The sequence below is a fragment of the Notamacropus eugenii genome, chromosome 1, assembly GCF_028372415.1.
Source record: "Notamacropus eugenii isolate mMacEug1 chromosome 1, mMacEug1.pri_v2, whole genome shotgun sequence".
NCBI classification, from domain to species: Eukaryota; Metazoa; Chordata; class Mammalia; order Diprotodontia; family Macropodidae; genus Notamacropus; species Notamacropus eugenii.
Window position 1 is genome coordinate 417,867,984 of NC_092872.1, and position 23,515 is coordinate 417,891,498.

The following is a 23,515-nucleotide window of genomic DNA, read 5'->3' on the forward strand; positions in this document are numbered from 1 at the left end:
CTGTGTGTTAGGGATGGGGCTACGACGGAACCCGCAGGGCGCGCACGGGTGTGTGCAGGGGGAACCTAGCTGGGCTGGAGCGTGTTCCAAAGGTGGGGTGTGGAAGTGTTCTCCAGTTAAGGGTGTGTGTTTATTTGGATATAGGGATGGTGTGTGTGGAGCCCACCACAGGAGTGTGAGGGTGCAGACATCCTGGGGGTGCGGGTGGAACCCAGTGGGGAGGAGGGACCAGGTGTATGGAGAAGCCCAGCGGGGAAGGTGTGTTTGGCGGATTAAAGAGGACGCAAGCGGGGTGAACTCCAGTGGGAGAGTGCGCCGGAGGGCTGCGGGGGAGGGGGGTGGACCTCCGGGGAGAGTGCGTGTGCTGCGCAGGGAGGGGGCGGCGTGTCCGTCGGGGGGGCCCGGTGGGGGCCGGGGTGCCAGGTCCGTGGGAGCAGCGCCTCGGGGGCGCCCCCTGCCGCCCGCGGGCCCTGCCTTCGCACCCCGAAGCCTCCCGCCGTCGGTCTGCCCTCTGCTGCCGCAGCGGCTGCCATTGTCCTCACGGCGCCGGCCGCCGCCGCCGCCGCCGCCGCTCCCACAATGCTCGTCTAGCCCCGAGCCCTCGGCGGCGACGGCGGCGGCGGCTCCAAGATGGCGCAGACAATCTTCGAAGCGCTGGAAGGTGAGCGGCGGCGCGGGCCGGGCTGCGGCGGCCGGCGGGCGGGCGGGCGCGCGGGCTGCGGCGGTGGCTGCAGGGCGCGGAGGGGCGGCGCGCGGCCCCGGGGAGCGGCGGGCGGGGGTGGCTGTTCCGCGCCGCGCGCCGCCCCTCCCTCCGCGCCGTTGCCAGCTACCAGCCCCAGCTACCTCGCTGCCGCCGCCGCCGCCGCCGCCGAGGGCTGGGGCCAGGGCGCCCTAGGAGCGGGGGCGGCGGGGCTGGGTGCCTGGAACAGCCACGACGAGGGGCCTCGCGCGCGGGGAGAGAGGGAGGGAGGAGGTCCGTGGCCTGGAAGAGCCGCCCGCAGGCCCCGGCCTGGGAGGGGCGGGCCGAGAGGCCCGGGCCGCCATGCCTAGCCGTACCCGCCCAGAGCGGCCCGAGCGACCGAGAAAGATTGGCCTCCTCCGCGCTCCGGGGGCCGCCCCCTGCAGGCCGGGCCGGCCTAGGGTGCTTCAGAGACCCTCGACCCTCTTGTCGTCCTGGATGCTGGCCTTAGTGCGCAGCCTGGATGGATGGGCGCAGGCCCTGCCCTCGGGAGGGGTCGCACTATAGCGGTGGGGAGCGGAGGGGGGAGGGGGTGGGGGCAGGCTGCTGACCTGGGCCTGCATCCCCTACCCCCACCATCAGCGTGAATAACTAGGACCTGGAAAGGACCTCCACGATCCACACGCACGAAATTAATCTTTATTGATGCCCTTTGTTGTTTCATTTCCGAATAGACCTCGAACTCCCTCCCACTTACACTTTATTACGTAGAAAAAGGGAAAGTAAGCTGCTCCGCCGGATGTAGCCACACGAGGGAAGGGCCTGAGAGGAGAAGTAGCCTCGCTCCCCCCTCCCCCCTCCTCCCCTCCTCCCCTCCTCCCTTCACCCCTCCCCCTCCCCTCTCTCCCCCTCTTTTCTGGAAGGGCCGGGAAGCGAATTTCCTGAATCTTCTTGGGGCCAGCCTCAGTTGCTGTCTTGTGTATTTGATCCTGCATCTGTTCAAAGGAGTCTTCCCAGGCATCTCTGAAAACAGTCCCATTCTTTCTCTTTTACAGCTGGTAACATTCCCTTCCATTCATGCAATTATATTGTTACTTTGTGACCACAAAAAGATAGTGTCACACAAAGACCTTTCTCTCGTTTGTCTCCTTTGCAGTGGGGTTTGGGAAGTTAAAAGTTATGGATATTTTATTCACTTTTTTCCTTAAAATTCCATATTGTTTTCTGGAATAGTTGGACCAAGCCACTCCAGTGTGCTTTCTGGAAAGCTTTCCAGCATCGACTATTTACATTTTTTCTTATGGCAGTTTACCACCCTTAACACTTTTTCTTATTATTTGAGATTTGAAGAAATCTTTAAAATGCCTATCCCTCCATTTTTCAGATGAGAAAACGGAAGTCTAGATGTGGGAAGTGACTTGCCCAAGTTTGAATAGGTCTTAAGTACCAGTACCTAGATTTGAGCCTAGGTTTCCTTGGAGGTGGCATAGAAGCCGTAAACTCACAGGACCTGGTTTCAAAAGCTATATCAGAAAATTTACTATCTGCCTTATATTAGGAAAGTTACTTAATCTCTGTAGGCCTTAGTATCTTCATCTTTAAAATGAGGGGCTTGGACTAGATAGTGCCTGAGGTCCCTCCCATTTCCAAATCTATTATCTCTGATTCCAGCTACTATTCCTATCCTATGCTCCTCTTATTGGCTTCAGTTTCCTCATCTGTAAAAAGAATTGATTGGATTAGATAATCTCACAGGGTTTTCCAGCTCTTAAATCTGTGATTGTGTACACAAGTATAATAAAAATGAAAGTGATAAAAAGAAAAAAGCCAACAAATATATTAAGTATTGTTTCCATAGAATTTAATAAAGGTAAACTGAAGCAAAAAGGTCTGCGTATGTTGAATTTTTTAGCAAAGCATGAATTTATTAATAAATAGGATTTCAACTTCCTAAGCAAAGCGAAGACCCTGCATGAGGAGGACAGTTCACTTTCATAATTTTGAGTACAGAAGCTAGGAAGGCTAACATCAAAAGTGGAAGAAAATATGATTGGATGGAAATTGGGAATGAGTGCTAGCAACAACCCTCACCTTCCCTCCTGTGAATAAGAAATGTTCTTGTTTGAGTCCAACTGCATCTGCAGTGACAAAGATAGCAAACCAGATATACTTGAAGGATAGCTTGGTGGTATAAAGATGATAGATCAGACTCCCTGGTGTTCACCTGACTCCTTCAAAAGTAACAAATTTCCTTGACACAAGAATAGAACAGTGATTGACAAGAGGACTGAATTTCTAAACTTAACTCCTTACAGGACAGCTGAATTTCCGAACTAGTTTCAGAGACAAAAAATCATGACTTAGGCAGTTATAGAACAAAATCAATGAATTGTAAATAGGATCAATTAAAAGAGACAGAATCAAACTGATTATTTCAGTGCTTACTTCATGTGATAGGGATACAAAGAAAGACAAAATACAGCTCTTGCTCTCAAGGCACAGTCTCATGAAGACAACATGCCACCAACTTTATACAAATGAAATATATAGAGGATATATTAGAAATAATCTCAAAGATAAGATACTAAGATTAAAGAGGACTAGAAAAACCTTTTGTAGAGGGTGAGGCTTCAGCTGAAACTTGAAGGAAGTCTGGAGGAGGAAATGAAGAGGAAAAGAGTTCAAGAAATGGGAGATAGCCAGTGAAAATGCTCAGTCTGGAGATGGAGCATCCTGTGTGAGGAATGGCAGAGAAGCCTGTGTCACAGGATCAAGGAGTACATGGAGGAGAATAAGGTGTTAGATAACTGGAAAGGTGGGAAGGGGCCGGGTTCTAAAAGGCTTTAAAAGCCAAATGGAAGGATTTTATATTTGAGCCTGGGGGTGACAGCCTCTGGAGTTTATTGAATAGAGATGGGTGACATGGTCATACCTATACTTAAGGAAGATCAGTTTGATAAATGGTGGAGGATGGACTGCAGTTGAAAGAGACCTGAGGCAAGAGAGACCAACCAGAAAACTATTGCAGTAGTCCAAACTTGAGGTAACGAGAGCATTCACTATGGTGGGAGAAGTGCCAGAGATGAAAAAGGTGCACATATGGGAGATATTTTGAAGGTAGGCATGACAAGAAGAGAGCTGATTAGATTTGGGGGGTGAGAGAATGTGGAGTCGAGGATGACACCTAAGTTTTGAACAGCAGTGATTGGATGGTAGTACTCTGGATAGTGATAAAGAAGTTAGAAAGAGAGGGTATTGGGTATTAAGAAAAAAATGAATCCAGTTTATATTATTTATACTCTCTAACTTGGTGATCATATCAGTTCTCATCAATCCAATTTTTATCTCTATGTAGATGATTCTCAGATTTAAGTATCCAGCCTAAAGTGTCTCTCCTGAGTTACAGTCTTGAATTCCAACTGCCTTTTAGACTTCTTCAGCTGGATGATCTGTAGACCTGTCACATTCATGTCCAAAACCAAACTCATTATCTCTTTCTCTCTCTCCCTCCCTGACCCCATCCTCCCTTCTTCCCAACTTCTCTAATACTGTTAAAGGCACCACTGTCCTCCCACTGACCCAAGCCTACAACTTTGGTGTTTTTCTTGACTCCTTACTCTCAGTTGCCCAACACATCCAATCAGTTACCAAATATTGTCATTTATTCTTTCATAACATCTCTCCTATGTGTTCCCTTCTCTCCATTCTTATAACTTCTACTCTGATTTAGGCCTTAATTACCTCCTTCTTGGAGTATTACACTCTGATTTAGGCCTTAATTACCTCCTTCTTGGAGTATTACAATTGTTTTCTAATTCATCTCTCTGCTTCTGGCCTTACCCCATTGCAAACTGTCCTTTCTTCTGCTGTCAAAGTGATTTTCATAAAGCATAGGTCTGATCATATTACCATCTTTACTCAGCAAACTTCAGTGACTTCCTGTTCTAGGATCAAATATAAAATCTTTTGGCATTTAAAATTCTGCTTACACTGTACTCCCCTTTACCTACTCTGTGATCATCTGGCCTCTTTAGTTTTCCTTGAACACAGCACTCTCATCTTTTATCCATGTTTGATTGCATTGACTGTCTCCAGTGCTCCTGACTTCCAACTCTTTGTTTCCTGGCTTCTTTCAAGTCTCAGCTCAAATCCCAACCATCTGTTAGAGACTTTTCCTGGTCCCCCCTAGCTTTTAGTTAGTGCCTTTCCTCTGAGATTATCTCCCAGCTACTCTGTATATACCTAGTTTATTATGTGCCATCTTTCCCATTATTCTGTTAGCTGCTTGAAGGCAGCAACTGTTTTTTGCCTTTCTTTCTATCCCAAGCAGCTTTTCACAGTGCCTGGTACTTAGTAAGTTATTAATAAATGTTTACTGATTGATTGATTGTGGAATACTGCATATAATGTTAAACTTTTTTGCTATGTTCGTTGGTTTTGTAGAACTCTTCCTTCTCCTTTTTTCTTTATTATAAGGGATGAATCTCTGGGAAGGGGTGGGGGTATAAGTACAGTGGGAATTATAGGAATTTTGAAAGTAAAATGTCAATTTTTTAAAAGAGACATGAATATGAAGACTACTGAGAAACAAGAGAAAACATATGAACTGATGAAAAATAAAGTGAACAAAACAAAGAAACAATTTCTACAACAATATAAGTTCAAAGAACAAAAATAAAATGGAAACTTAATACTGTATAATTATAATGACAAAACTTGACTCCAAAGGAGAGAGGAAGATATGTACCCCTTCCTTGTCTTTGCAGATGTAGTGAGTGTAGAATATTGCAAATACTTCCAGACTTGGTTGATGTTTGGTTAGTTTTACTGAACTTTTTTTCTTTCTTTAAAATTTTTTTTAATTGATAACCTATGTTTCTACATCACCTACATTTCCTACTACATTTCACCCTCCACCTCCATTCAGAGAAGTATCTCTTTTAATAAAGAATAAAAAAAGAGGAAGAAAAGAAAAAAAGTTCCATAAAAGTAACCAACAACAACCAAGTCTGATGTTAGGTGCAGTATTCCATAATCAGTTAATCAAATACAAAAGTACTAGGTATACAAAAAAAAGGGGGATAAAAACAGTCCCTGCTCTCAAAGAGAATTCATTCTTTTATGTGTTATCTCTCCCTTAGAGTGTGAGCTGCTTGAACACTGGGGTTATCTCACTTTTTCTATTTGAATTCATAACTCTTAGCACAGTGCTTGCTTGGCATATAATAAGAGCTTAAATTAATGCTTTTCCATTCATTCTTTTATTAATTCATTATATATCTTTTCCTCTTTCCCCAACCAGAAATTCATCTCTTATGACAAAAAATAAAAAGAAAGAGGGGGAAAATGTAGTTGAGCTAAACTAATGAACCCATCAATCAAGTTCCACAGTGTTCAGTGTTTTATATTCCTAGTTTCCTACCTCCACCAAGCTTGGTCATTATAATAACACAGCATTTGGTTTTGAATTTCTTTTGTTCTTTGCATTTACGTTGTTGTCCTTGTGTAGCTTATTTTCATGGTTCGGTTAACTTTGCATTGGTTCGTAGAAGTTCTTCCAGTAGTCTTCATAGTTATTGTTTCTTGTGGTACAGGAATATTCCACTACATTTGTGTACCACAGTCTGTTTAGCAGGTGTTTACAGTTTTTGATGCTCCAAAAGGACCATAGTAAATATTTGGGTGTTTATGGGACCTTTCTTTTAATCTTTAATTTCCTTGCATTATCTGTTTAGTAGTGGGATCTCTGGGTCAAAGAATTTGGACATTTTTGTCACTTTCTTAGTATAATCCCAAGTTATTTTGCAGAATAAACTTTTTGATTTTTATAGATGGCAAAGATGAGTGACTTGTCCAGAGGTGGTACAGAGGCAATTGGGCATTAGAAACTCAAAACCTCAGATTTGGTGTTTCACTCTATCTCTGGGCCTCCCTTAGTTTTCCTTTGGCCTTTAGTGTCAGTTTCTACCTAGTCCTGGTGTGCATTTTTGTAAAACAGTCTCAGACTCTTTGGAGCCTCTGGATTTCTAATTTGGACTTGGGCAGTCAAGAAGTATATGCCAGCTTTATATAGGGGAAATGGAGGTAGGAAGTAGTGTTCATGTAGTTTGACCTAGAAAAAAATTAAAAATTTTTTTAGTTAATTTATTTATTTTTAGTTTTCAGCATTCAATTTTATAAAATTTTGAGTTCTAAATTTTCCCCCTCCCTCATTAGGATGGCATGCAGTCTGATATAGGCTATAAATTCACAATCATATGAAACATTTCCACATCAATCATGTTGTAAAAGGAGAATCAGAACAAAAGGGGAAAATCATGAGAAAGAAAAAACAAAAAAAAAGAGAAAAAGTGGTATACTTTGATCTGCATTCAGGGTCCTTAGTTCTTTCTCTGATTGTGGATGGCATTTTCCATCATGAGTCTTGGAGTTGTCTTGGATCCTTGCATTGTTGAGAAGAGTTAAGTCTATCAAAGCACAATGTTGCTGTTACTGTGCACAATGTTCTCCTGGTTCAACTCACTTCACTTAGCATCAGTCAGTTCATGTAAGTTTTTCCAGGTTTTTCTGAAATCCTCCTACTCATCATTTCTTATGGAACAGCAGTATTCTGTTACATTCATAGACCACAACTCAGTCTGCCATTCCCAATTGGTGGGCTTCCCTTCAATTTCCAATTCTTTGCCACCACAAAAAGAGCTGCTATAAATATTTTTGTACATATGGGTCCTTTTTCCTTTTTTGTGATCTCTTTGGGATATAGACCTAGTAGTGGCATTGCTGAGTCTAACAGTATTCACATTTTTGTAGCCCTTTGTGCATAGTGCCAAATTGTTCTCCAGAATGATTAGATCAGTTTACAATTCCACCAACAATGTGTTAGTGATAGAATAAAATTCTTAAGGTGAATGGCTGTTGCCCAGTAGCTTGCCTTCTTTTGGAGACTATTTGTTGCCAGCTTAGCCCAAACCCCAAGTTTAACTCTGGTTCTCAGATTTTGGTGGTGGAGGAGCCAGGCAGGTAGATGTTAAGGTTGAGGTATATTCTATGGCACATCAGCTTCACTTGACACTGTCGATCCACCCTCTCTTCAATGTTGTTTCTTCTCTGTGTTTTTGTGGCACTCCACTTTCCTGGTTTGCCTACTTGTCTTACTGCTCCTTCATCCATATCATGCCATCATCACTGTGAATGTTCCCAAAGGTTCGGCCCAATTTGGTCCAGTTTTCCTTTTCTTCTCTTCTCTCCCCCTTTCCTCTCCTTTTTTGGTAACCTCTGGGTCTAACTATCATCTCCATGCAAATCTACATTCTGTTCCTAGTCCCTCCTGAACTTCAATCCCATATCACCAGTTGCCAAACTGAATATCCCAGAGATATTTTAAGTTCAACATGTCCAGGATTGAGCTTGTTATCTTTTTACCTAAACGTCTTCTCCCAAACTCCTCTCTCTCTCTCTCTTTCTTTAAAAGTGTCACTATCTTTCCAGTCTTCTAGGTCCATGATCTTGGCTTTATCCTGCCCTCTCCGTTCCTCACATATCCATTCAGTGACCAAATTCTGCTGTTTCTATCTCCCTAACATTGCTCACGTTGTGCTGACACAGTTACTGCCTTGGTTCAGGCTCTTATCATCTCAGCTGCCTTCTAATTGGTCTCTGTGCTTCAGATTCCTTATGACTCCAGTATAAGCTACCAATTTTGCCAAAATAATTTTCCTTAAGCGTGGATCTGGGCACTTGTGGCTCCCCTGTGACTTGGCCAACTCTAGTACTTTCCTATTTATTGCCCCTATGTAAAATAGAAACTATTCTCTTTCTCTTTGAAAGCCCTATCCATCCTGGCCCCAACCTTTGGTTACAACCGCACTGGACACTACCCTCCTTTCCTGTGCTCTGAAGTGTGGCCTGATTGGTTTCCTGGATGTCCTTTGACTCTCTGTCTCCCAGCTTTGTGCCTTTGCACTGGCCATCCCCCCTTGCCTGAAATGCACTCACTCCTGACTTCCTCCTCATAGAGTCTTTCTCTTCCTTCAAGATGCAGCTTTTGCACCATGTTCTGCATGAAGCATTGCCTGATCCCCCAATTGCTAGTGGCCTTCTTCCCAAACTGCCTTATTTTTAACTCTGTAATATTTGTGTTCACTTATATTTACATATACTTGTCTTCCCCATTAGAATTTAAGTTCTTTTGAATAGAGATTATTTCATCCTTAGTACATGTATCCTTGGCACCTCCCATGAGTCTGACATAGGCTTAGGTGCTTATCAAATTTCTGGCTGATCAAAACTACCTTTTACCTGCACTAAACAGGACTCAAGCCCTCAGCTCAGGCCTGCATTCACCTTGATTTCTCCAGAGTCTTGTCCCAGAAGCTCCTTCAGCCTGTGTCACAATCCAGATAAGCAGCCCTAGGTAGAATGGAATAAACACCTGTGGGACCATGAGGAGGAAGGGAATAAGCATTTATATAATATCTGCCACGTGCCTGGCACTGTGCTAAGTGCTTTACAAATATCTTATTTCATCCTCATAACAATGCCCGGAGGTTGTGGTATTTATTATCCCCATTTTATGATTGAGGAAACTGAAGCAAACAGAGGGGAAGTGACTTGCCCAGAGTCATACAACTGGTTGGTCTCTGAGTCTGAATTTGAACCTCAAATCTTCCTGACTCCAGGCCCAATATTGGATCTACTGCACCACCTCCTTCCCCAGGACGGTGATTACATTTCATGCTATGTGTGACAGTGCCATGCATAAGAGAGCCATAGATGGTGGCTTTCCAGCCTAGAACTACTTTGTCCATGTCAGTTTTACTGCCTTCAGACTAACTTTAAACTTCAGGATTTTTGCTCTAAAGCTAGACCAGTGACACAAAGCTGGGGAAGTCAGCATGAATGAGTTGTGGCTGAGGTGATGTGTTGGCCCAGTTTCAGGCATCTGGGAGATGACTTTAGGTTTTTGAGACTCTGTGGAGGCATTTTGCTGGATGAAACTTCAGACCTATACAGTCCCTGAGCTGTGGGCAAGAAGGAAGGAAGCTGGCTGTTTGAGAGAGAGCTTAATCATAAATTCAAATCACACCCAGCAGTTTAAAAAAAGGTAGGTTGACAAGGAAAGACTTGTGTAGTTTCCTCTTAGTCCATAATGAAGAGAGCTGTTCCTGAGTCCAAGAATGATAAAACCCTGGCGGCAGAGGCCCTGAGAGCCTGTGTGATGTGGACATTGGGCCTTGTGGCTGGTGCGGGGAGCAGCTATTCCTCCTGGGGAGGCTTAGCTATGCATGGTTTCTTTTTTAAAAAAATTATATTACTAGCTTTTGTTTTTATATGATTTTAATTTCCAAAAAATCCTCCCCTATCCCAGCCCCTTCCCAGAGAGCTATCCCTTATAACAAGAAGTAAAAAAGAAAGAGATGAGGGTGGAGAAGAAGCATGTCTACTGAACTAATCATCCTATCATCGTATCACCCAAATCTGACAGTGTGTGCCCTGTCCCACACCCATAGGTCTTTACTTCTGAGAAGAAGGGAAAAGGCACGCCTTCTCCTTTCTGCTCTGGGGCCAGGTTCATCATTACAATTACAGTGTTCACTTCTATTTCTGTTGTAGTTATTGTGTATATTATTCTTCCCTTTTTGCTTGCTTCATTTTACGTTCGTTTTTTCATATTTCCCTCTTCTTTTTTTGAAAAACTCTTCTGAATTTAATAAATGCTAAAGAAAATGAGAATTTCTAGCTACACAATAGAGCAGAAAAAGAAAGTTATACACAGAATCACAAAGCTCTGTTCTGTACCGCTTCCTTTTCTTTATAAGTATACATTTGTTCTATAGCTTTCAAAGCTGACTTGGTTGTCTGTGCTTTTTTTCTGGCTTTCTTTTTGTTTTCTGCATTTTGGGGGCTGAGAGGAGGGGAAAGATAGTACGTTACCCTGTCTTTCCCAGGCTGGAAGTGGGCCAGGGTCAGTTCACCCCTCCTTTGGCCATTTGGTGACCCTCTGCTCTGCAGGCTCACCACCCCAGTGTCAAATTTAGCGTGGGATGCCCGATGAGTTTTCATCCTATTGCAGCACAGAGCTCTGGAGCTGAAGTAGCCTCAACTTCCCCAGCTGCAGGGATTCCTGGCCTGCGTAGCCAAACCCAGCTCTTTCTGCTTTTAAAAAAGAAAAAGAGTGCTCCTAAGACAATTCTTTCCTATCTTTTCTTTTGTTTGCCGCCCTATGCATATTCCTCCCTTGATCCTACCCCCTTCATTTAGGAGAAAAAGAAAAAGAAAGCCCTTGTAACCAGGAAACATAGTTTACATATGTAGTCAAGCAAAACAAATTCTCCTATTGACTGTGTCTAAAAATGTATTTGAATCTTGAACCTGTCACTTCTCTGTCAAGAAGTAGATGGCTTGCTTCATCATCATGTCTCTGGAATCATAGCTGGTCATTCAGCATTTTTTAAGTCTTTTAAAGATATTTCTTTACGATGTTGTTGTATATTATTCTCCAAGTTCTGCTCACTCTATTTAGCACCAGTATTTCCTTACATTCTTAGCATTTTATCATCTTTTATGGTATAATATTCCATTCCATTCATGCACACAGTTTGTTTAATCAGTAGCCTGCTATGCTTACAGTTCTTTTGTTGCCACAAAAAGTGGTGCAATAACCATTTCTTGGTATATGTGGAACCTTCCTTTACGTCTTCAGTCTTCTTGGGATACTTATGCTTAGCAGCAAGGAGTCAAAGCGTGTGAACTGCATATGGTTTCTAATGTGGCTATATTTTTCTCTTTAGGAATAGATAACCAGACTGTCCTGGCAGTACAGTCACTATGGGATGGACAAGGGGCAGTTCCTGACCCAACTGCTCAAAGTGTCAACACACCCACCACCATCCAGTCATTGGGTGAGTCTCTCCTCAGGTCCTAAGATCAACTGCTCTTCATGTGGGGGAACATCAGCCAAAAAAAATATTCATAACAATTCATTTCGGCAGTTTGTTAAGTACCTTTAATGCTAGGAGCTATGCTGATGGTTAGGGGTACAAAGACAAAATGAAAAACAGGTCCTGCTCTTAAGGAGCTTATGCACTTCTCGGGGGGAAGCAACACATCCGCACTCTTAAGTAAAAGGTAATTGGAGGAGGGAGAGATTACTGACAGGGGAATGAGGAAAGGCTTCCTGTAGGAGGGAACATTTGAATTCAGCCTTGAAAGGAGCTAAGGATTCTAAAGGGCAGATCTGGGAGGGATAGCTTGCCAGGCATATGAACAGCATGTGCAAAAACATGAAGATGAAAATGGAGCACCAGTTGTGGAGAACAGAAACTGGACCTAGTTTTCCTAGAGAGTATGTGAGGGGTGCACTAAGCCTGGAGAGGTAGGCTGTAGTCACACTCTGGAGTGGTCTAAATTTCAAGCTGAAGACTCTATTTTTTTTCCTAAAGGCAAGAGGGAACCACTGACGATTCTTGAGTAGGAAAATGCTATCTCTGGTCAGGTCTGTGCTTTAGCAGTGCTGTTTTAGCAGCTGTGTGGAGGGTGGACTAGAATGAGGAGATAAGTTATGTTTTAGGAGTGCTTTGCAAACTTCTCTCTCTATGCCTCACTGCGTAGAGGAGACCCCACTTTCCCCTTCCCACTTCCAGGTTCTCATCCTTTTCCCCTTCCATACTTTCCAGGTCTTCCCTTTTCTCAGTCCTTCCTCATCCTATAGGTTGTTGTTGTCTTTTTAAACATAGATTGCAGACTGGCTTTCAGGATCACTTAATGCTGAGATAATGGAATCAGTGTAGAGGACCTGAACAACAGTGTTACTAATGCACATGAAAAATGTCTTACCCGAAGAGCCCATAAAGCCCTTTATTAACAGTTTCCTGGGGCCCCTGTGATATGCATACAGGCCAGACATTCTTTCCATCTTGCATGTAGGGAATCCAAAACACAGAAAGGACAAAAGGCTTGCTAAACATCAGAAAGGGAGTCAGTGGGAGAGCTGAGACCAAAACTTCTGTCTCTGTGAGCACTGGTTTAAATTCTGGCTTTGCTACTTAACTACCCATTCGAGCAAGTTATCTCCTTCCTTTCCTCTCCTCCTCTCCTTTGGTTTCTTTATTATAAAATGAAGGAGCTGAATCATGTAATCCCCCAGGACTCTCTCTAGCTCAGAACACTGTGATGGGATGAACTTCAAGACCAGTTGTCTTGAATACACTATTTACAAGTCTTTTGACATTTGGCTTTATGTTGTCCCAGTCAGAAGTAGTCTCTCCCTCTTATGAGCTCTCATAGCATTTTGTTCATGGCTTTCTTATAGCACCTATGTTTTATTTTGTGTTGTAGTTATCTGCGTACATGTCTTATTTACCCAACTGGACTATGAGTTTCATGATGTTTCACCTGGGACTTTCTCTGTGTCCTTATAACCCTCGCTGTATAATGCATCAGAGGGCCTCCTGTGGTACAATATAACAAACTTCCTATGGCATTTTTTTTGTAACTCACTAATATATTTAACACTTAATATTATTTATTATCTGTTTTTATGTTTTAGAATCCTTGTAACTAGAATGTATGTTCTTTAATTGCAGAGACCATGTCCTATCTAATCTTTGTTTCTCCCCTTTGTGCCTGTCATAGGTACTCTGCACACAGCAATCACTTCATAAGTATTTGTTGCATTATATCCTTTTCAGTTCCATATATATGTGTGTATGTATATATATATGTGTGTGTATGTATGTGTATATGTATATATATGTGTGTGTATGTATGTGTATATGTATATATGTGTGTATGTGCATATGTATATATGCACATGTGTGTGTGTGTAGGCATGCATGGATGGTTGGATGTATATCCTAAACTCCTTGAAGACAGGTGCTTACTCTCTCATTCCTTAGCAACTAGCAGAGGACTCTATTGGCTGTGCTCAGTGAATGTCTTTTCATTGATTGATGTGTTAGTGATGCTCATTTGACCTTCCTGATTTCAGATATGGAACATGTGGCTATTCTAAAATCAGATATTAGAAGGACCTAAAACATTCCCAAAGGACTCTTGAGGCAACATGCCTTCCACATCCAGAGAAAGAACTATGGAATTGGAACACAGAACGAAGCAGACTCTTTTCTCTTGTGTTGTTTTGTTTTGTCTTGTTTTTTCTTGTGGTTTCTCCCATTTGTTTTAATTTTTCTGTACAACATGACTAACGTGAAAATATGGTTAATAAGAATGTATGTGTAGAACCTATATAAGATTGGGAAGGAGAGGGAGGGGAGGAAGAAAATTTAAAACATATGCACGTGATTTTTGAAAACTGAAAACAAATAATAATAATAGTAAAATCACATATTAGCTCCAGTCCTTTTTTTCTGCCATTCTCTCTGACGTGGTTTTTCCCCTTTCCCTTATTCCCTGTTACCACCCCCTGCCCTCCCTGTTTGACTTCTAGATGATGAAGATGTCTTTCTTTGTGGGAAGTGTAAAAAGCAATTCAACTCATTACCAGCATTCATGACCCACAAGCGGGAGCAGTGTCAGGGGAGTGCCCCTGCACTGGCTGCCGTCTCCTTGGCCACCAATAGCATCTATGCGCCCTCCGTCACATCTGTGCAACAGGCTCCACCAGCCAATCGCCAGGTAACCATGAGGAATGTGAGGATTCTTTAGAAGCAGATCGGGGGAGGGAGCAGAGTGAGGCAGCTGCTATGGAAAGACCCAGGACATCCCACAGACAGGATTGGAAGAGATCCACAGAGGAGGGGGAGCCAGGGACCCCTTCTCAGAATGCTGGGCTAACTGGCAAAGTTTTCAAAGGATCAGGCGTCTGCAGTCCTTTCCCATTCACTATTCTAAATATATGTGTGTGTGTATGTATACATATATATTATACATATATAATATATACCATATATTTATAATATAATACATAATATATATATAAATATGTATGTAAATATATTACATACATACTAGCAATTTTGGATGACTTCTAGGGGAGTCCAGATGTGCTTAGTATAGCGAGAAAGGAAGAGAAGATCTCAGGAAAGGTTTCTCCAAGTTATTCCCTGGGCATGCTACTCTGTTTGCTATCTCTTATCATAATCAAAGAGTTGTGACCTTTTTTTTTTTTTTTTACAAAAGATGTTTCTGAATGCCAGTAAAAAAGAATACAAGAAAATCTGCCCTCCATATTTCAGGGAACAACTATAATACAGTTAGAATAATACAGTTATAAGACAGCTATCAGTCATTTTAACTTGCATTTCCAAGGGCCCTGGATTGACATTAGTAGCATTTTTCCAAGTATAGTTTCTAGGTTGTATGCAATTGATTTCTCTGGATTAATATTTGAGAAATATAAGCTAAACATCCAAATAAAAACTCTGATAGTGGATACTTACTACATCTTCATATTGCAGCCAACCATATTTTAGAATTTTGTCCTAAGAGGACGACCTCTCAGATCTACCAAGAAGTGGACACATCATTCTTTAGCATAATCAGCGTCCTAGATTGGTTTCATTGTAGTTGACCGTGTAAAAAAACAAACAAACAAAAAGAAACATTAGTTCTCTGTGATATATTGGAATTTTCTGCTACAACAGGAGACTGAGGCTGGTGGGTCCCCTGAGTTGAGGAATTCTGAGCCACAGTGGGGCAAAAGTTGATTGAGTATTCTTACTACATCTGAAACCACTACGATTGAGCTCCTTGTGGAGTAAAAGGCCACCAGGCTGTCTAAGGAGGGATGAACCAGCCCAGGTTGGAAATGGAGCAAGTCAAAGTTTCCGTGTCAGTCGGACTTGGGATTGGCCCATCGGTGACCACCATACTTCCAAACTGGGTGAGGTAGAGAGGCCTTGTCTTTAAAAAGAAAAATCAGTCAGAGGAAGCTAGCCACTCAGAGAGAAAACCACAGAGCTACAAAACCTTCTAAAGGAAGGGAATTGCCTGCTTTTGTTGTTGTTTGTTTATTTCAGCCAAAACAGTGAAACTAGATTGGTCATTTTTCTTTCTCATTCATCCTGGCTTCTCCTCTGGGTTCTCACTGCAGTAGTAGCATTACCATATTTGGGTTGGCAAGCTACAGAGAAAGATTTCAGCTCCATGAAAATTTTAGAGAACCTATGTTTTTGTTTGGTCAAGTATCTTCCCCCTTAACATTTTGTATTTTAAGGCCAACTAAAGATAATTTTATCTTTTAAATTCAAAGAACAGAAATTCCCCAGAGTTTGCTGATAGAATGTTAGAGTTCAGCTAGGAGTGGATTAGTATCCCAGACAAGGGCTGTTTTATAAGTAGAACTGCCTCATGGTTTCTTTGCCAATCGAGGAAATGAACTGATTTATGTTTGACTCTATGGAAAAAAATATAGGGGCAGCGAGGTGGTACCATGTATAGAGTGTTGAGCCTAGAGCCAGGAAGACCTGAGTTCAAATGTGGCCTCAGACTCTTAGTAGTTGTGTGACCCTGGTCAAGTCATTAACCTCTGTTTGCCTGTTTCCTCAACTATAAAATGAAGGTAATAATTGCACCTAACTCCTAGGGTTATTGGGAGGATCAAATGAGATAATACTTACAAAGTGCCTAGCATGGTACCTGGCACATGGTATGGGCTGCATAAATGCTATCTATTATTATTATCATTGTTATTAATTATATCTTTACTTCCCTTTGAGAGAATGGAGCTTCTCAGACTGTAATAAGGGTCTATATGTGATGGAGTATTAATATACATTATATACTATATAAAAATATATATTATATATTAATAATATCCTCTGTTGCTCAGAATTTTAAGTTAGGTTATTGTTTTGTTTTAAGGAAAGCAGAGATTACCATCTTTGGAGGATTATAAATATCTTCCTTAGGTGTGGAGTTGATGAGAGGCCCTTCTGTCTTTTGCAGTGATTAGTGAAACACAGTTGAAGAAAATGATTAAATTGTGTTCTGTCATTCTGTTCTTTGTAACACTCCCACTCCCATCCCCTTTGAAGGCTCTCACCTGTCTTGTATTGTTTTTATTTTGTCTGTGGAAAGCATATCCTGTTAAGTGATGGTGTGGTGTAGTGATTAGAGTGCTGGTCCTGGAGTCAAGATGGTCAAATTTCTTATTTCACTTGCTTTCTGTATGAACCTTTGTAAGTCACTTAACTTCTCTGGGCCTTGGTTTTCTTATCTATAAAAAGGAAATAGTAGAGGGGTTTCAAACCTTTTTTGGTCTCTATATCCTTGGCTTTCAGTAAACCTTTCTGTGCCATCTTCTCAATATGAAAGCAAATGAAAGTCCAGAGTTTACCATGGATATGTACATAAGAAACAACATAAAAGATTTTGCAAATTTTTAAATGCTTTATAAAATCAGTTATTTTTATTGTTAGATAATAGTGTCTCTGAACAGAAGAATTTATATTCTTCACCTGTGCGGCCTCTCTGCCAAGTGATCATGCTGAGCCAGGAGAAAAGACAGATTCAAATGCACCAGAGAGGGGGCATTGGTTTTTTTTCCAGCATTGGAGATCCCTTCTTGTATGATGTCCACTTCTCATGTGTGTTCCCTGCAGCAGATCTCTACGTACATCACAGTGCCCCCATCCCCTCTGATCCAGACTCTGGTACAAGGGAACATTTTGGTGAGTGATGAAGTGCTGATGTCTGCCATGTCAGCCTTTACGTCACTGGATCAGCCGATGCCCCCTGTGCAGCCCCCTGTGCAGCCCTCTGTACAGGTAAGGAGAATTCATGCCATGGTAAGGTAATAGATCACAACTTCTTCAAAAGATTAAATTTTTTTGATGTCTTGGTTCACTCTCTAACCTATAAGCTGCCTGCTATTTTTGAAAGATCTTGCTAAGACATAAGGAATGATTTATTCTTATTTTCTCCCATATGAGTAATTCTGGTTTCCTATAGTTCAAGCAGACTCAGGGTCCTTGAATTAGGGCCCCTCGCTGCAGCAATTTGAACTCCCTGGGTGAGTTCTGGTGTTTTAAAATGAGGAGACTGATCAGTTTCCCCATTTTAGTGCTTATATTTGGTAGCAAAGATATCTAAATGAATGTGTACGTGGCAACCTGTTTCTATAGTAGAAAAGGGAAAAGGAGAAAGTTTCCACATAAGATGTATACATCTAAATAAATGCATAAAATAAATTTAAAATAAATTTTTATTAATATATTTTGTGTTTATATTGCCTAAATTTACTCTGTCTCACTTTCTCCCATGTGTGGAGAGCCACCCATTATGACAAAGAATTGTTTTCAAATGAGACTTGTTAAAAGATATTACACACAGTTGACTGAAGCCTCTGGAATGGTGTACTACTAAATCTTCCTTCTCTAAATCTGCGTCCAGATTGGGTAATAGTATGGCAACTCCTACTATGGCTTCCAAGAATTCCTTTTGTGCTTAAAAAAAAAAGTCCCTTCCTCTGATGAGTGTTAGGGATGTTCCCTCCATTTTAGGGATTTTAGGACAGTGATTAGTGGGGAGTAAAAATTATTAGGTCTGAATTTTGAGCACTGTAATTGGTTGAGGGGAAGAGAATGATAGAATTGGAGTGACCCCCATCGATTCCAGGTTGGCTTACAAGAAGGATATGAAGGATCTGACTAATGATCCCAGGTGCTATGGGGCCATTTGGGCCTAGGCAAACACTTACTTTTGAAGGTATAATTGGGGAGACAGGGACAGACTCTCTTGGCAACTTTTATGGCTGAAAGAAAAAGAAACCAAAAAGCTATTAAACTGTGTGAACATACAGGAAAGCAGCCAGTTAATGTAGGCAAACACTTCCCAGAGAATTTTGCCTCTAAATTGCCAGTCCATTACCAGAGAGGGCTTTGAGTGGTCCTCTGAGTCTGAATTAAAGGTCCTCTGATAGAAGTGCTTAGAGCTTTATCTCTTGGGGATTTCACATAGACTTACTAATGCAGATTCTCTAGGGCAGAGGGGAATAAACTTCTAATACACAAAGATCCTAATGTAGGGGAAAAGGCCTCAGTTATTAGCACAGTTGTGTATAAATATGGATATGCATGTGTATGTTCTGTAGCAAGAAATATTAATTCCTTTGTGTTCCAAGAGGAAAGATGGCACCTGAAGTTAGAAAATTCTGAGGGGGGGAGGAGCCAAGATGGCGGAGTAGAAAGACACACATATGCTAGTTCTGAAACCCACAGCCCATAAAATACCTGTAAAGAAGAACTCCCAACAAATTCAGGAGCAGCAGAAGCCACGGAACAATGGAGTGGAGGAGATTTCTGTTCCAGAGAGACCTGAAAACCTGATGCAAAAGGTCCCTTTGTGCACTGGACTGGAGCAGAGCCCAGCCCTGCCTTGGCTGCGAGGCACCGAGAGGAGCAGATCCAAGCAGGCTTCAGGGACAGAATCTCCAGCCACAGTGCAGGTCCCTCCACCCAGAGGTGCCGAAGGTGGGTGAGAGGGTCTCTTTGGCTGGTCGAGAGGGGAGTGGGGTGTCCCCATAACTCAGGCCCCCTCGGGAGGCAGCAGCAGAGGCAGCAGCAGACTGGGGCTCCCAAAGCAGGCAGGAGCTTGGATCCATTGTTGAACGTCTCTGCATAAACCCCCTGAAGGAACTGAGCCCTGTGAGGCAGCCCTGCCCCCATCTGAGCACCTGAACTTAATCTCACACTGAATAGCAGCCCTGCCCCCACCCAAAGCCCTGAGGCTGGGAAGCAGCATTTGAATCTCAGACCCCAAGCGCTGGCTGGGCAGAACTGGAGGTGAGGTGGGTGTGGAGAGGACACTCAGAAGTCAAGTCACTGACTGGGAAAATGCCCAGAAAAGGGAAAAAAAGTAAGACCATAGAAGGCTACTTTCCTGGTGAACAGATATCTCCTCCCTTCCTTTCAGATGAGGAAGAACAATGCTTACCATCAGGGAAAGACACAGAAGTCAAGGCTTCTGTATCCCAAACTTCCAGAATAAATATTCCATGGGCTCAGGCCATGGAAGAGCTCAAAAAGGATTTTGAAAATCAAGTTAGAGAGGTGGAAGAAAAACTGGGAAGAGAAATGAGAGAGATGCAAGAAAAGCATAAAAAGCAGGTCAACACCTTGCTAAAGGAGACCCAAAAAAATGCTGAAGAAAATAACACCTTGAAAAATAGGCTAACTCAATTGGCAAAAGAGGTTCAAAAAGCCAATGAGGAGAAGAATGTTTTAAAAAGCAGAATTAGCCCAATGGAAAAGGAGGTTCAAAAGCTCACTGAAGAAAATAGTTCTTTCAGAATTAGAATGGAGCAGATGGAGGCTAATGACTTCATGAGAAACCAAGAAATCACAAAACAAAACCAAAAGAATGAGAAAATGGAAGATAATGTGAAATATCTCATTGGAAAAACAACTGACCTGGAAAATAGATCCAGGAGAGACAATTTAAAAATTATGGGACTACCTGAAAGCCATGATCAAAAAAAGAGCCTAGACATCATCTTTCATGAAATTATCAAGGAAAACTGCCCTGAGATTCTAGAACCAGAGGGCAAAATAAGTATTCACGAAATCCACTGATCACCGCCTGAAAGAGATCCAAAAAGAGAAACTCCTAGGAACATTGTGGCCAAATTCCAGAATTCCCTGGTCAAGGAGAAGATATTGCAAGCAGCTAGAAAGAAACAATTCAAGTATTGTGGAAATAAAATCAGGATAACACAAGATCTAGCAGCTTCTACATTAAGGGATTGAAGGGTATGGAATAGGATATTCCAGAAGTCAAAGGAACTAGGACTAAAACCAAGAACCACCTGCCCAGCAAAACTGAGTATGATACTTCAGGGGAAAAAAATGGTCTTTCAATGAAATCAAGGACTTTCAAGCATTCTTGATGAAAAGACCAGAGCTGAAAAGAAAATTTGACTTTCAAACACAAGAATGAAGAGAAGCATGAAAAGGTAAACAGCAAAGAGAAGTCATAAGGGACTTTACTAAAGTTGAACTGTTTACATTCCTACATGGAAAGACAATATTTGTAACTCTTGAAACTTTTCAGTATCTGGGTAGTTGGTGGGATTACATACACACAAACACACACACACGTGTGCACACACATGTACACACAGAGACAGAACACAGAGTGAATGGAATAGGATGGGATCATATCTTAAAAAAATGAAATTAAGTGGTGAGAGAGAAATATATTGGGAGGAGAAAGGGAGAAATGGAATGGGGCAAATTATCTCTCATAAAAGAGGCAGGCAAAAGACTTTTTAGTGGAGGGAAAAAGAGAGGAGATGAGAGAAAAACATGAAGCTTACTCTCATCACACTTGACTCAAGGAAGGAATAAAATACACACTCATTTTGGTATGAAAACCTATCTTACAATACATGAAAGTGGGGGAGAAAGGGATAAGCAGGGTAGGGGGGATGATGGAAGGGAGGGCAGTGGGAGGAGGGAGCAATCTGAAGTCAACACTCTTGGGGAGGGACAGGATCAAAAGAGAGAATAGAAGCAATGGGGGGCAGGATAGGATGGAGGGAAATATAGTTAGTCTTACACAACACAACTATTATGGAAGTCATTTGCAAAACTACACAGATATGGCCTATATTGAATTGCTTGCCTTCCCAAAAAGAATGGGTGGGGAGGGAGGGATGAAGAGAAGTTGGAACTCAAAGTTTTAGGAACAACTGTCGAGTACTGTTCTTGCTACTAGGAAATAAGAAATACAGGTAAAGGGGTATAGAAAGTTATCTGGCCCTACAGGACAAAAGAGAAGATGGGGACAAGGGAAGGGAGGGATGATAGAAGAGAGGGCAGATTGGTGATAGGGGCAATCAGAATGCTCGGTGTTTTGGGGTGGGGGGAGGGGACAAATGGGGAGAAAATTTGGAACCCCAAATTTTGTGAGAATGTATGTTAAAAGTTAAATGATTTAAAAAAAAAAAGAAAATTCTGAGAAGCAAACATGTCCTTTCCACTTCATATGTAACATAAGAAGGGTCATAGAAGTCACAAATCAGATACTGTAAAATGAATGAGCATTTATAGTTTAAAGGACCCTGCTGCAGGCCTTAACAGAGGCTGCCATTGGTGAAAGAGATGGTTGCTGCCCGACCTGGGACCATGAAGTCCCTGGAGTGGAGCTGGGGTAGGGGCTCATAGCAGTGGTTTAGCCAGAAGGGAAAGCACTAAAGGGCCTTTTCTGTCCTAAGCACAAATCCAATTTTATTTCATGGTCTCTCAGCTTCCTCTTCTGAACCTCTTCCTCAAATAACTCTGCTTTTCACACAAGTGGGTTTGGTTTCTGGGTTGGAAGCGATGTGATTTGAAGTTAATCTTGCTGGAATCACTTAAATTCTCAGTTTCCTGATCTGCAAAATGAGGGTGGTGGTAATGTCTACCTTGCCTGTGTAATAGTGTTCTTGTGAGCTTCAAATGGGTTATTTTACATAAAAGTGCTTTATAAAATGTGAAGTGCTAGAGAAATTTAAAGTATTTTTGTTATGATCACACCCAGTCTTAATGCCATGTTTCTTTCTGATTTTCTGTTTTATCTCTTCTCATTCTAGAGCAGCCTGAGTATGCACTCAGGACCTGGCTACCTCCCTCAGCCCCCACCACCTCCTCCACCACCTCCACCATTGCCCCCTCCCCCTCCCCCACAGGTCCCTCCCCCTCCTCCTCCGCAGAACCTTGGGGCTCCAGGACGGCCCAACACGGGTAGCAGTGGAGTGGTAGAGGTTTACAATGCCACTGCCCCCCTGGCTGGAAGTGGTGTGGTGGAGATCCAAGCTCTGGGAATGCAGCCCTACCCACCTATGGAGGTAATGGGACACTCATCTCTGGGGAGGGGGCCTGGAGTTGAGGCCATCACCCTTTACAGCCAGTGAGGGAGGGCACATCCAGAGGTTTCCTCGTGAAAGGATAAAAAATAGTGGGCACCGTCAGGATCCTAATTGGGAGAGAGGCAGTCAGGGTACCGCACTACAGCTGTGATGAAAAGGTTCAAAAGTGGGACATTGTCCTGGGCTATTAATGGGAAGACAAACGACTCAGAAAGGCAGGACTGGAGGGGAGAGAAGCTGCTACCATGGTATCCAGAAAAAAGACAGTTCTTAAAGAGGATCTGGCCTCCATTTGGCAGGTGGAAGAAGCACTGGCTCTGGAGCCCCAAGACCTGTGTTCAAAAGTTGCCTCCGAGCTGCCTGACCTTTGGCAAGTCACTTTCCCACCAAGAGCCTCAATTTCCTTCCCTGTAAAAGGAGAGGGGTTGGACTAAAGAGTCTCCGAGGTCCCTCCCAGTTCTAGACCTGTGGTCCTTCAGTCATGCTTAGACTGTCCCTTGGAAGACAGCGGGAAAGAATTTCTTTCTTTAAACTCTGCTTGGGCCCCTTGGAGGTGATTGGCTCACAGGGCGCTCGGCTTCCAGGCTTGTCTAATAGAGCACCGCTACCTCTTAGAGGGTAATCTGATATTTTCTGAAGCTCACGTCTGCCTTTTCTGGTGGGCCAGCCAGGGGCCAATGTGCTGAGTTGGAGACGTAACATTGGATTGTCACTAGAGAGGTGATCTGGCTGAATTTCCCTCGGAGTTATTAGGTAGGAGGAATTCACTCAGGCAGGGACTAGACAGGTCAAGTAGGAGGAAGCATTTTGCACTGTCTTCTTATAATATGAGTTATATGCTGGGCACTGGGAGATAATGCAAAGGAAGAGAAGACCCTTAAGAGATTGTGGAGAATTAACAAAGAAGCAGAAGAAAATGGAAACAGTCCTGAACGGAGGGTGTCTTGGCTTGATCCCCTAGCTTACGCTGTGACTTTGGGCACATCACTTAACTTTTCTGAGACTCAAATGAGGTTCTGCTTCATCTG

General features: G+C 42.7%; 2 protein-coding genes across 3 annotated transcripts in view; both read left to right on the forward strand.

Moving 5' to 3' along the window:
- Nucleotides 1-384: 384 nt before the first annotated feature.
- ZNF341 (zinc finger protein 341) overlaps nucleotides 385-23,515 on the forward strand; it is a 35,932-nt gene continuing 12,801 nt past the window's right edge. The window contains exons 1-5 of one of the 2 annotated variants that reach the window (XM_072631283.1): nucleotides 385-661; nucleotides 11,470-11,580; nucleotides 14,127-14,314; nucleotides 17,242-17,406; nucleotides 22,212-22,466. In XM_072631283.1, coding sequence (XP_072487384.1) covers nucleotides 631-661; nucleotides 11,470-11,580; nucleotides 14,127-14,314; nucleotides 17,242-17,406; nucleotides 22,212-22,466 — 750 coding nt within the window. In that variant the 5' untranslated portion in view covers nucleotides 385-630. The remainder of the gene's footprint in view (nucleotides 662-11,469; nucleotides 11,581-14,126; nucleotides 14,315-17,241; nucleotides 17,407-22,211; nucleotides 22,467-23,515) is intronic. The other variant, XM_072631284.1, reaches the window with a different exon arrangement.
- On the forward strand, nucleotides 17,413-20,908 carry LOC140518831 (uncharacterized). Its single transcript, XM_072631285.1, has 2 exons — nucleotides 17,413-19,110; nucleotides 19,553-20,908. The coding sequence occupies exons 1-2, from the start codon at nucleotides 18,837-18,839 to the stop codon at nucleotides 20,209-20,211; spliced, it is 933 nt and encodes a 310-aa protein (XP_072487386.1). The 5' UTR covers nucleotides 17,413-18,836; the 3' UTR covers nucleotides 20,212-20,908.